Raw genomic sequence first — 13,863 nt, forward strand, 5'->3', positions numbered from 1 at the left:
AAGTCAACTGCCTTTCAGCCTTTCAAGTCAGTTTTGGAGTCCAAAGAAAACAACATGATGTTTGGTTTTGTTAAAAAGGAAAGGGTTCGAAAGGTGCATTAGGTAAAATATGAGCTTGATCAAATCAAGCTCATATCAAAGCTTGTGTTTTAATTAGATAACTTTCTCCTAACTTATAATAATAGCAAGAAAAAATCAAATCAAAGTGTCAAAATCAGATATCACACAGCACGTAATTCTTATTTTTTAAGCCAGGAAAGAGTAAATTTTATACAATTATAATTTTGTCATCACTTCTGGCTGTGGAGTTTTCAACAGAGAATCTAAGACTCTTTAAAGTGAGTGATGTGTATTCTGAACAAACAGATAGGAAATAAGGGAGGAGGATCATGGCAGGGACACAAAGACATTTCAGTTCTCTATCAGAGGAAAAGTACAAAGGGGGAGTTGCTTTGTAAGTCACTTTTAAGCAGATGGAAGTGAGCAAGTCCTGAGCAGTGTGTGGCACTCCAACTGATGCAACCCCTGTGACTCACCAGAGTCTGTTGAGCTGAGAGACAGAAGTTGTTACAAGTAGGAAACTGTCTAAGAACTTACAGTTTTGCACTGACAGAGTTGGCCTGCCTGAAAAGGAGGGCAGGCTGGGGAGGGGCACCCTGGCAGGTAGCCTGAAAACTCAAACCAGGAACTGCTGGAACAAAGAGTGGAGTTGGATGTGAAAGGACAGCAGGAAGGCAGGCTTGCTGTGAGCTGCACTTGAAGGTCGGCTGATCTAAGGCTTCATTTCAGTACTCTGTAGTTTCTTTTTATTTCTATTCCTCCACTTCCTGCCCCAGTCAAACATTTTCAACAGGTTTAGTTGTTAAACTGAGAGCAGCATGGAAAACCCTTACCCATAGAACAAGTTTTGATCATTTAGATTCTGTATTCCTCTGTTCTCATGAAGTGATAAATGCATTTGCAGTCAATGCCACTATGCAGCAGTTTGATCCTGGGGAACCTGGGACCTGGTTAATTCATCAGCTGTATCTTCACAGTACTCCTGAGGGTCAGGGAATGGCAATTTTACAAGCAAGGGAATTGGGGAGGAGAGGCACTCTGTGACACCTCCACCAGGTGAAAACCCATGGCAGAGGAAGACACTGACCATAAGGGCTTCCACAGGATCTGTGCATTTGGCTCAACATTCCTACTGTGAGGAGACCTCCCCCCACCTTTTGGAACTTGCCACATCACCACTGCTCCACTCTGCCTTTTCTCCAGATGTAAAAGGCAGCTGAACAAAATGACAGTCAGATGTTTCCATGTTCATAAAATTGAATACTGGGAAAAGCAATACAGAGGAGACAACTCCCAGCTGGTGTTGGCAAGGACTGGTACTATAATGCTTGAGTTCATTTGTTAAGACTCTTACTCTTGTGCATCTAAACACAAACATGCTCCTGACTGCTATTAGAAGCTGGGTCCAAGATATGACAAGACATAAAAAAGTTTGAAGGGATTTCTAAGGTTCAAATATATAAGAAGAGATTTCCCACTTGTTAAATATGTTTGCATCTGACCAAAGGGACTGCAAATAGGAGAGTATGGTAGCAGAGCCCAGTGACAAAGCAACAATCAAAATTAAGATTTTCTACATGACCTCATATGAATCAATTACTCTTTGTTAACCATTTAATTCTCTATTTTTGAAGTGGAGATAAACAGTAGCTTCCCTACATTTGCTAAGTAATCTCAGCTGTAGATATACATTATATTAGGACAAGAGCACATTTGTTTCAAGAATACACAATGACCAAATAAGGAAACCTTTCAGATCCTACAGGAACTAAGATAAAAGGCTGATAAGTGCAAGGAGAAAAACATTTTCCTTACCTCCAAAATTATAAAAGGCATCTCGCTCCTTCGTTTGAACCACTATCCCAACAACATCCACCTGTCTTATTGGATGTCCATTATAAAAGAATATACCTAGGCACAAAACATGCTGGATTAGTGTAACTATTTCTTTCAACACCCTACCCCTACATAGTCATATTTGTCAGTTAAAAAAAACATACTTCCTTACATATTTAATATATCTTAAATTATACAGTGCCTACACAGAAAAAATCCCCTGTATCGCTGAAGACTAGGAACACTAAAAGGAGAAAGTATCAGCTGTAGTTAGGATACCAAAAGCTTGCTTTTGCAGAGTGTCAGAATCTTACTAACCTCTTGTTTTCTTGCACATTTGGATCTGAAAAACAGTTAGTTTACTGCAAGCATTAGGAGGTTTTTGTTTTGTTGTTTCATTTGGGTTTTTGTTTTGCTTTGCTTTGTTGTTTGGTTTGGAGTTTTTTTATATCTTCATAAGGCTTCAGAATAAATAATAGAACACAAAGGAAGCAGTTTGAGCTTCTCACAATGCAGCTGTTCCTGATTAAGGCAGAGCCTCCAAAAGGAAAACTAACATAATTCTGTCTTTCATTTCTAGAAGAACAGGAGCCATGGGGGCAGGGGGAGAGCAACAGCCCTCTCAGACTGCAGAGTACACCACTGCAGTCATTGTGGACTGCATCCTGAACTTCAGTTTCTGAAAACACAAGTTCTAAAAACATCCCTTCAAAGCTATTTTTGTGCATCTATAAAGATAACTTAAATAACACTTAGAAACACGTCCAGGAAACAGTGTGAAATCACAGCCCAGTGGACCCTGACAGCACAGAGGTTGCCTCGCTCTGTAATCCCTTTCAAGAGAGTGACAAATGCTGTTAACAAACACTAATGTAAACATCATACACTGAGGCTTCACAGTCCACCAGCAGGAGGAAAATAGGGCAGTAAGCTCCAATACCCTGGACTGGCTAGTTTTCAGTGAATGTGTTTTCTTCAGTTTTCAAATACTGCTCTTTACTGAAATAAGCCATCTGGGATGTTCAATAACTGTCTTCTGAAAACTAGATAACTCAAGGGACTCAGAAGGGAACATTTGGCTCCATACACCGTGGCAAGTGTTATTCTTACAAAGGGAAACACAGCAGCAAGGGAGTCAGAAAAATGTTCTGTATAAAAAAACCCTTAAATCCAAAATCCAAAAATAACTTGTCCTACATAGCTAGCAGCCTTAAATGAGCCTGGAATTAACTTTCTTCATGCAAGACAGAGAGAAAACACAAAAGTTTCAGAAGAAATCAGAGGTGATCAGCCAAGCAGCTCATAAGCAAAAATTTTGCTCATAAAAATGCACTGCAGTGTTTTGAGGATACAGCTATGGTTATTATCTCAGATCTGGCTATACTAATTGTGTAGCCACTGGTCAGGTCTGGCATAGAGAATGTTTAGCAGGTCGGTCCACTTGTCTCTCATTTCATTTACCAGGGCACAAATAAACACTGCTACAGAAACCCCCAGTGGAGATGCTCCCAGTGTATGTAGTCATTCACTGAATCTTACAACATCTCTGTGAAAGGTCTGGGCTAGTTTTAGGCTAAGTCTGTGGAGCAGAGACTCCAAGCTCCTGATTATGCAAACAAGCAACATGTTATTACATTTGTTTCCCAGTTAGTAAGCTGAGTTTTGGCAGATGACAGATACCAAATAAAACTGGTTCTCTCCATCCCCATAAATTCACAAAGAACTCCACCCTTACTCTCAGAGAAACTACCTGAATTAATTTGAAGAATGAAATTCTATTTAACCTATCAAAAGTTGTTGGACTTGATGACTTCAAGGTGTAAATTACTCCTCCTGCTACTTTATTTGTTCAAATTAAGTCCATGTTGGTAGCAATAAATATATACTAAATATTTGAAGCTGTGGACAAACACATTGAGTGAGGTTCCTAATAACCCAGTAACCAACACACAGAGCAAAATGCCATTCTCACAACAGCCACAGCAGTGCTACAGGGGCTATGGATACAGACCTCTCTAGGGCAAGTGCTGGTCATGTCAGTACCAGCATTACTGTGCTGTTTGCCATTCCTTTAATTATTATTACCTCCTTTTATGCTATTTGTAGCTTCCCTTCCCTGTTGATAAGCTGTCACAAAGCAATGGTGCATGATAACTCTGAGAAAAGCTCATTTCCATGATGTGATTATGTGTTACAACCGAGTTTGACACCCACTCTCATTGCAAGGCTGCTAAGACAACACAATTGCTGTTTTTATCTGGGAAGTTTTCCAGCCTTCTTGTCACCATTTATAGCAGCAGAGGAATTGGCCAGGTTTACTGCTTCCCTCTGCGTTGTTTTAAGGGATTAGTCAGTGTGGCATCAAATCCTAATGCTTAAAAGTGGAAAGAAAAAACTCATTAGGTCATTCAGTCCATTTCCTCAGGGGCAATACAAGACCATTTTGTACAGTAAATTCCTGGCAATCTGTACAGTCAGGATATAAACAATCTCAGTGAAGGGCATCCCACCTTCTTCCTGGGAAAGCTGTGCCATGGTCTAACAGATGTCATTCTAGGGATGTTTTTCCTGACATTCAGTCTGTGTTTCTTTCCATTCTTCCTAGTTACAACTTTTTGTTTTGCGTTCATTCATTCTTAATTACCATTACTTAATGACTGATTTATAGCCAACCATATATTTAGCTTCAGCTGGTCTTTAAAAGCCCATTAAAGGCAGGAAGCATTGACAACAAACACCTACATTCTTCCTTCCCCAAAAGGTATTAATTTTAGTGTTTTTGTTGTGCTGTCATTTGTTGCCAACAAATAAGATACACTGAAAAATGTCTGGTTTGGTATACAAACAGCACTAGAGAATGGACAAAATTCAGGATGTTGGTTCTAGGAAATTTCAATTTATTTGAAGTTTGGTTTAGAAAATGATGCAGGATTGCAAGCAAACTTAAATGTGCAGAGTGCCAGATGCACAGGAAGTAGAGAAAGCTCAAATGTACCAACTGTAAAGGCTGATATCTTGACATGACACATCCCACCTCCTTAGGATCATCTTAGGAAAAAAAAAAAAGTAATAACAAAACTGAAAAATTTCCTGAAGCAGAATCCAACTCAGTTAAGTAAAAGAATAGGAAGGGAAGTAAAAAGGGAAATCAGGGTAATTTAGAGGTTAAAAAAACGAGCAGGACTGTACTTTCTAAGACTGTTCCTGGTATCATGAAATGTTTGTTGGTGTTTATAAAGTTAATTTTTCTGAATACATTTTCAGATTTGTAGGTACTACTGTTCAAGTCCAAAATACAATCCAATTCTGTTGGCATTGAATTGTGTTGTATTTTGTTTGAAAACAATTAAAATATCTGATGAAGAACAGTTTTTACCCAGATGTGTTTCCTACACCAGTACTACCAGAAACATTTATAAGACAGTTTAAAAAGGCCTCTAAATAAAACTTACTGTAGGACAAACATCAACAACAGTCTGTAGCCTAATTACTGCAATGGATTTAAGACAAAAGTCTCCTGCCATATTAAATTACAAAGATAGATAGATAGATAGACAGACAGACAGACGGATGGACTTTTATTTGTGAAGTCCTTATGTATATAAAAATAGTTGCAAGAAGAGCAAAAAACCCACTAGGCCTTAATTTCTCCAAAAATAGCACTGCTGCTATCCTTGCTGTTAAAGAAAACTGAAGAAGAATAATAAAACCTACAAGGCAAAGCATATTCAAAGTGCCAAACAGGGGTACTTAATCTCTGTGGACAGAAAAAAATAAAAATAAAAAACCACAACCAAAACATCAAAACCAAACCCTGTGCTTAGGGCTTGCTGCTTTTCCTCATTAATTCTAAGTTCTTTGGGTCCCTCCCTGATAATCCTGCACCATGTGAAGCTTCACTTGGGATAATGAACCCTTCCACAGCAGAAGACACTGCAGTCTATTTAAAGTCTGTGTAGTGAAAACAGCAATTCAAGGTCAGAGCTGTGCAGTTTGAGCCAAAGCTCACATGTGGGTGACACTGCAGGACACAGACTGCAGAGCACATAGTTGTGGGGTAAGGCCCAGCATGGAAGCCAGAATTTACAATAAGGTTGTTCCAATGTATGAAGAATGTCATCTATCTAACATATCTAGAAATTAAGGAGACAAAACCTTGAAACCTCTCTCTGTTCCATAATGTATTAATATCTATACGAAAAAGCAAAATCACACATGCAATGTCATCAACTGTCAAAATTTTCCAGAAAATGAAGGGACAGTGAAAAGAGAACAATGCACAGGGGCATATTTTAGAATTTACTTCATCAGAATATAACAAGCACCATAACACAGAGGAAACACATTGCCTTAACACAAAAGAGGTTCTGGAGAGAAAGAAAAGACATTTTAACAAATATATTTTATTTTTGAGATACATTTCACACATAACCTGTTGTTCTTGGAACTGTTAAAAGACACTAACATCACTTAACTTATGAGTATGGAAAACTACTGATGTTTATGAAGTATGCTTCAATCCCTTGATAAAAAGCACAACATTAATTATAATACTGTGTGCATCATAATGATCACATAAAAATACATACCTGGCACTTGTTTAGATTCTCTCATTTCTGTAATATCTTTAATATAGAGTCTTGCAAATGCAGAAAATACAGGATCCAACCCCCAGTGCAGAGAAGGTGTCTCTCCTCCATACTTCTCAGACTCAGACTGCATCTAAAACCTGTGAACACAGAAGAACCTGAAATTGTTTCCTACAGAGGTGAAGAACTGTTCATATATGCCCCAACTAAATGAAAAAACAGCTCACGAGTTTACACACAATAACATTGCAAAGCTGTGGTTGAGACACAAGTTTATCTAATGCAATGTTATATTTATCTATCAATATTTCATGTCTTGCCACATGAAATATTCAAAGTATCAATACTCATGACTTGTTTGAAGTGCTGAGAATCCAGCAACAGCATTTCCCCCAGTAACTTCACATGAGATAGAATTTCAGGGGTTTTTTCTCTCCAAATCCATAAATAGATAACTAAAGTCAACATTTGTTTAAATGAGCGGGATTGTGAGATCCTAAGTGGTTACTTTCTGTACAGATTATTTTTATTCCCCCCATCATTTTCATTCCCTCCTCAAAGGAGGGAAACAATTCTCATTGTTCTTCCTGTGCTTTATTGTGGAGTTGAGGGAGGATGACTTGATTTAAAACAAAAGTAGCCACCCCTTCTTTATTTTGGGCATGTAGTCTCCACTAACTTCAAAATTGTTACTCTCCCCTTTTACCCTTTCAGATTTCACAGTTTAATGTGAAATTAAACTGTGCCATTACAGATCCAATTCTCTGCTTATCACAGTGTTGATGTCAAAAACCCCAGCACGTCATTCAGAAAAATCAGCTTTTCCTGTATGGCTTTCCAGCTCACCTCGCAGTGTCAGCCCCTTGCAGCTCCAAGTCACAGGTGCTAAGTGGACTGATTTTGAACAGTGTGCAAAAGGACTGAGATTTGGCAGCTCCAGTCTCCTGAGAGGAAGCAGCTCCCAGAGATGTCTGCAGTCTGGGAGAAGCACTGGTAGCTACTGATGTAGAGACAACACCCCATGAACATCACAATAGCACCTTGCCTCACTGAGAAACTACACAGCTTGGATTCTGCATGGTTTCTGTTCTAATGCTTAAACTCTCATTTGAGGCAAGGGAAACAAAAAAGGGTGTAGCACAACAAGCCAGAGTGTTGCTGACATCTGCTCTATACTGTGTGCAGAACTGCAGTTAATTATTTGATTCCTGTCCAGTTTTAAAAAAATTTACTGATGTAAAAAAAGAGGTTAGAATTATTTATCCTTCCTTGGACTGGACATTTCTTTGGTAAGATGCTGAAAATACTTGATTTAGTCAGTTCCAGCAGTAACTTCACCATTGACTAACAAACTGAAATAGTTTTTTTTACACCTGGATTCATGTCTCAGTCACTACAGAGCTCTCCCCAACCTTTCCTTTTTGCACCTGCAAGATCTGCTCAAAAATGTCCCACCATTGCTTTCTCACTGAAGTCTCCCCTTTTTCTGCTGCTGAATTGAGACACTGCTCAACAGAAATTTAGAAATTAAGCTGTTAAGTGTATGATCTTAACACAAGCTGCTCCATATGGTGGTTCTTTGCTACAGCCTATGTCAAATTTAGACCATAAAAGTTTTGCAAAGGAACAAATGGTTTCAACCTGTATTTTACTTGGCATGCTCATTTTCTTAACAAAATTAGTCTCCTCATCTCTTTTTGCAATCTCTAGTACAAAGTTATATTTCTTTCTGCTTCATGCCCCCCCAATTTACTCCGCATGTTACAAAGCCTGTCACAGCTCAGCACCTGTTTTTCCTCCTAGACAGACAGCAGACTGAGATAACCAGCCAAAAAGAGACAATCAGGTAACATGTCTGTCTAACCTTTTGTATTTTTGGTAAACAGACACTCCTTGGGGCAAAAAGCAGAAGTCACCCCTGCACATGTGTGCATCTTAGGGGTGAAGCATCAATGAAGCATCCCCACTGGAGATTAAAAGTATCTGTATTTTGGCATTTTATAGCCACTTGTCAAGCCTGAAATGCCCAAATATTAACAGATCAAGTCCAAGCCATACTTTTAGCTTAAATAAAGCATCTCCCCAAATATTTTTACTGCTTCCCTGTTCTGAAGGGAGAAGATTTCTGCAGCAAAAGCTTTTTCTATCTCAGAAACTAATGGAAGTTAAATGTTGAATTCTAGAGCTTCCTTCTCACTCCCAGGCCTTATTACAGCTCCTCACTGGAGATATTTACACTCATCATATGTCTTTATTCAGAAACCACTCTGCTTGGTTGAAGCCTGCTACAGGCACATAACACTTTATCTTACAGATCTGCCAAAGAATCAAAAACTAAATCATGTCCCCAGCACTATGAAGGCATCACAGGATTCCTTGAAGTCCACAGGACAAATTTGCTGAAGTCCTGAGTTACAGACATTCCATCCACAGCAGGCTGGGACAGTGAAACCGTACCCCAGCCACCCACTCACTTTCAGCAGGGCCTGACAGGCACACGAGGGCATTCTGCACAGCTGTCAAAGTCTTCCCTGGCCTCCTCACAGTCCCAAGAGCCCTCCCAATGTCTGACACCACCCAAAACCAAGCCTATTTTCTTCCTTCCCTCTCAAGTGGCCAACTTGGTAGCTACATTTGAACAGTGGCCTATTTGAAGCCAAAAGATTGTGGTCAGTTGGAAAAAAAAGATATTTAGTGCCTCCTGGATGTACTGCTTGCCTCCAACACTGCTAGTACCAGCCCATTCTTCTCAGCAGTTGACTGTCTCCTCCTAAAGCAAAGCAAGACATAAACTATTTCCATGGTATCTATTTCAGTGAGTTTCCAAGATTGAGAGTATGAAAAAACATAATTCCTCTAAGGCTGACAAAACTCTTCCAATCATTTATCTTTTGATATATAATAGTATCTTCCCGTAACTTTTTCTTAAGTTGGCACAGGAAGCCTCTCCATCCCGAGGTTAATTAATGAGTCATCCTGGCAAAAGTGGAACTTTCCATTATGCTGCAAGTGTTTTCAGCTCTTAACTGGTACCATTGGTGATATGGTATCAGCGAGGAAGATAAGAGCTGCCCTGTACAATCAAGATCCAAGGGGCAAATAGGGGCATTGTGGAGATGCACAACACTATAATCAATGAGAACCAGACAGCAAACAATAGACAATTCTGAACAGATACTGTATGTACAAATATTTAAGAATTAAACTGGCTTTTGCTGGGAGATGGTGATTAGGCTTAGCAATATAAACAACACAGAGTCCTTAGCAGAAGGTCATCCCTCTCTGCATTTTGTTTTAAGTGCAGTGTAATGACTTCAGGGTTGCTGTAGTGCAAGGAATTCAATCCTGTTACAGGAGAAAAAAGGCAACAGAAACATCTAGTTCACAATTTCATTAGATAGAAGATACCCGTATTCTATTTTTAACACCAGAAAAAGGCTATGAAGGCATAATCAAAAACAACAACAACAAAAAAGAATTAATTCTTCTTGGGAAAATAACTCTGTTTGAAGGGCAAAAATCATAGTAGGTATCTAGACACAAATAAACAAAAAGCCTCAATTTGAGATTATACTAACATATTAAAATAGGGCTGAATCTTCTACCCACTGCTATCAATGTTAGCTTTCCTGACTCTACTGAGAAGTCAACCAAGTCCATAATGCCCAGAGGGATCTTGTGAGCTCAGCAAGGTATTATCCTAGAAGGGAAAGCAAGGAAAATTGGCACCCTTCCCAACCATGCCACCCCCCAAACCCATTTTCTTTCTTCCATCCTAAGCAGCCTACCTGGTAGCTTTGTCTCAATAGTTTTCTATTTAACACCCTATTGATTCATTCAGTAGAATCAACTCCCCTACCAATACATTTCTTGGCTCACATTGTGCCCACTATGTACCTTTCCAAAAAAAGGTAAACTGTCTTCTTCCAATCCCAGTGCAATTGAAACCTCAAAAAAGAGTATCTGTTTTAATGTTTCTTGCTGTCTTTTCTCCAAATTTGATTAACAACCAAAGCTCTTGGAGAAAATTGCCTTAGCCTGAGATTAATCATTTTGAGCCAACAAAATGTGTCTGGCCAGAGGCTGTCTGCAACTGCTCTGCAAGTGCTGGCACACTGCTGCAAAACTCTTTCTCAAGTTAGCTGTGAATCAGAAACAGAGAACTTATGCACTAATACAGGCAACTTAAACATTGTACCAAGCTTTCACTCTTCTTCAAAAGCTGCCACTACCACACTAGCACTGACAATTTACACTGGAAACAGCTCCTAAACTGTTGGAGTTGCCAACCCAGTGCATTAAAACAACTTAAAGCCACCACTGGTTTACTTGAATAAATTAGGCCAGAAACTGTGGCTGTCAAAAACTGCTTCATAGGCCAGCCATTCCTGCCACAGACAAAGCAACTTGTGGAAAGAGGAGCAGAATCAACAGCTGGGTTTTGTAACACCCTCTGTCATATGAATTGAAATCATCTGTGTCTGAGTCAACACCCTATGTGACAAATGACTATTATTCAACTCTTCATGATCAGCAGAGGCAATTCCAGCATGGTACAGTCAAACCCACCATTTTTCAGGAAATGCTTTTAATTACCTACAGTCACATATAACATTTTAAATTAAAACCAAATAAATCCACTGGATTATACAAGTAAATCTTACTGAACTAAGCAGAAAAGCTTTTGGTTGCAGTTAATACGGAACAAAGATTCTAGACATGAAACTCATTCATAGATTTAAAAAAAACCTCAAAACATAATTAAAATATTGAACACCAGTGACAAGATGAACATCATCACTGAGATCATAACACATTATTGAAAGTAAAAAAAAAAGGCTCCTTGAAAACAGCTGTTGGAAAACTATCAAACAGTAAGGTAAGGACAGTTTGGATCCATCTCCTACCAAGTTATTGTGTTGTAAATTAAGATGTGGCAAGTACTTTCAGTCTTTCATAATAAACCACCTTCTGCTTTTTCCTATCACTTTTGATGCTATATGCTGCATGTCTTGTAGATCTTATATGTAAGTACAATTCCAATTTAAAGACAAAGTTTCAAAGCAAAATTAAAAAATCTAGAACTCCTCTGAACTTCCAGAAGTTTAGCACGCCCTGAAATGTTACATGTACAAGGGTTTAACATTTGTCTTAGTTGTTCAGATAACAATTTACCAAAAGAAAGAATTATAGGTTTTTTCTTAGAGATAATCCTTGAAATTTTAAACATCGTATGTCTTTTAATACCATTAGTTTCTATTACAGCACACTTTGCTGGTGAGTGAAGAGCAAGACAAGAGGCCCATCACAGCAACTTTTAGCCAGTGGGAATCTACCAACAACCCAGAAAGGCATTGCCCACAATGTCCATATGGCAGGATACAGATAGAGGCAAAAAAGCCTCATTTTATCAATAAACTGACATGGCTGTTGAGTAACAGTCTTCCAGTGGAGTTAATGTGTCCATGTCTCAACTTGTAATGTGGTTCCCTCCCTCTGATTTTACCTTTCCACTGCCCAGAAAACCTGCTGGACAGGTGCACATGGCTGCAGGAGACCATAAAAACTGGCTCCTCCAACATCCACAGTCTTGGAAGGAAGGGGGACAAAGCTTACTGTCCTAGATTGCCTCCTTTGGGCATTGAAACTTGGTTTATATGCAAGCTAAACCTTGTAACAATTTTCCAAAAGCATGATTCTGAAAAACTAACAGGGAAGCCTGTAACAAAATAAACAGTAGAAGAAGCTCTCTGTGATCCTTGTCCCATGCATCAGATACATTTTCCCATGAACCAAGAAATCAGCCAACCACCCAGCAGACCACTAAATTAGCTCTATATATGTATTTCTCACAGCCACCTGCAAGCTTACCAGAAATAAGATAGTAGGCACTCACTATTGATATTCAGAAAAGCTTCACTTCCTATGTGTATTTTAAAACTATTGGATAATCACACTGAAGTGCCCCCTTCAACTAATTCCCTCACCCGTCCCAAGAGAGGGCAGGAGGAAGCCTATGAGGATGATTAACTCTCTCTGAAAGCTCTTAATCACTTACAGTGCTGCCAGAATGAGCTGAGCTGCAGAAAATACATTCTTTCACTGGCAGAGAAGATTCTCAGTTATTAGTGCAAATTAATAACAAACAAAAGTAAAAATAAATTACTTCTTACAAATAGTTTCTTGCTTGGAGGAACAGCAGTATGAAAGCTGTGATAGCAAGAGGACTCCAAGCAGGCTGTTGGAAAAGGAGATTTTTTTCAGAGACACCTATAATCAGGAGGTGATGCTGCCCCTCTAGTCAGCTTGGTGAGGCCACATCTGGAGTACTTTGTCCAGTTCCAATCCTTCAGTACAAGAGAGACACAGAGCTTCTGGAATGGGTCCAGCAGATGATTAAGGGACTGGAACATCTCTCAAATGAGGAAAGGCTGAGAGAGCCATGCCTGGTCAGCCAGGAGAAGAGACACCTAAAAGGGGACCTTGTCAATGCCTATAAGTGCCTGGAGGGAGGGTGTTGGGAAGATGGATCCAGCCTCTGCTCAGTGCTGTTGGGCAGTAGGACAAGGGGCAGTGGGCAGAAGCTGATGCACAGAAGTTTCACCTGAACATCCAGGAGGAGCTTCTGTGCTGTGTGGGTGAACACACACTGGAACAGATTGTCCAGAGAGGCTCTGGAGTCTCCCTTGCTGGAGACATTCCAGAACCATCTGAACAGAATCTGCAGTAATGTGGTCTAAGGGCCCTGCTTGAGCAGGAGGTTGGACCCTTCCAACCTTATTCATTCAGTGATTCTGTAATTTACTGATAAAAGACAAAGAAATTAACTAACAGAGAAGAGAGAATAAAACCTAATTCACCCTGGCTTAAGGCAACACTGTTAGCTTTCCTACCCTGTTTTAGCAGCATAGCATAGATTTACTGTCACTTCCTGAATGAAATTTCAGAAATTTGCATAGAAGTGACAAGCATTGATTAACAGCTTTCTGAGGTTACTGTGCCTGTGAACTCCACAAGTTTGACTTGAAGAAGCAAATTTCTAGAGGCAAACATTCCTGTCCATTTATCTTCTTCCCCTTTAAACTGGTTTATGCATCTGGTCTAAATTTGAACAGCCTCTGGAATAAGTCAGAATTTATATGAACATTCATAACACTACAGAGCATTCCATTACAACCTGAGACTTCAAAATAATTAACCTATGATTTGGTCTAGGCACATAGTTGTGATTTGAAGTTTTAAAATATTCCTGACACACACTAAAACTTTAGATTATGACAGACTTGCTCAATGTTCTGAAATCCATCTGCATTTTATTTTGCTGTGGATGTGAATCCTCCAACTGTATCAGAACACTGTGAGACTGTGTGTGGAATAC

General features: G+C 39.4%; 1 protein-coding gene across 2 annotated transcripts in view; it reads right to left on the reverse strand.

Annotated features, from left to right (window-relative positions):
- The window catches only part of STN1 (STN1 subunit of CST complex), a 43,390-nt gene that overhangs the window by 21,167 nt on the left and 8,360 nt on the right, over positions 1 to 13,863 (reverse strand). Inside the window, exons 1-3 of one of the 2 annotated variants that reach the window (XM_079312079.1) lie at positions 6,486 to 6,610; positions 3,982 to 4,270; positions 1,876 to 1,971 (exon numbers count right to left, since the gene is read on the reverse strand). In XM_079312079.1, coding sequence (XP_079168205.1) covers positions 1,876 to 1,971; positions 3,982 to 4,045 — 160 coding nt within the window. In that variant the 5' untranslated portion in view covers positions 4,046 to 4,270; positions 6,486 to 6,610. Of the gene's footprint in view, positions 1 to 1,875; positions 1,972 to 3,981; positions 4,271 to 6,485; positions 6,626 to 13,863 lie in introns of those variants that run through there. The other variant, XM_079312078.1, reaches the window with a different exon arrangement.

The sequence above is a fragment of the Erithacus rubecula genome (assembly GCF_903797595.1).
Source record: "Erithacus rubecula genome assembly, chromosome: 9".
NCBI classification, from domain to species: Eukaryota; Metazoa; Chordata; class Aves; order Passeriformes; family Muscicapidae; genus Erithacus; species Erithacus rubecula.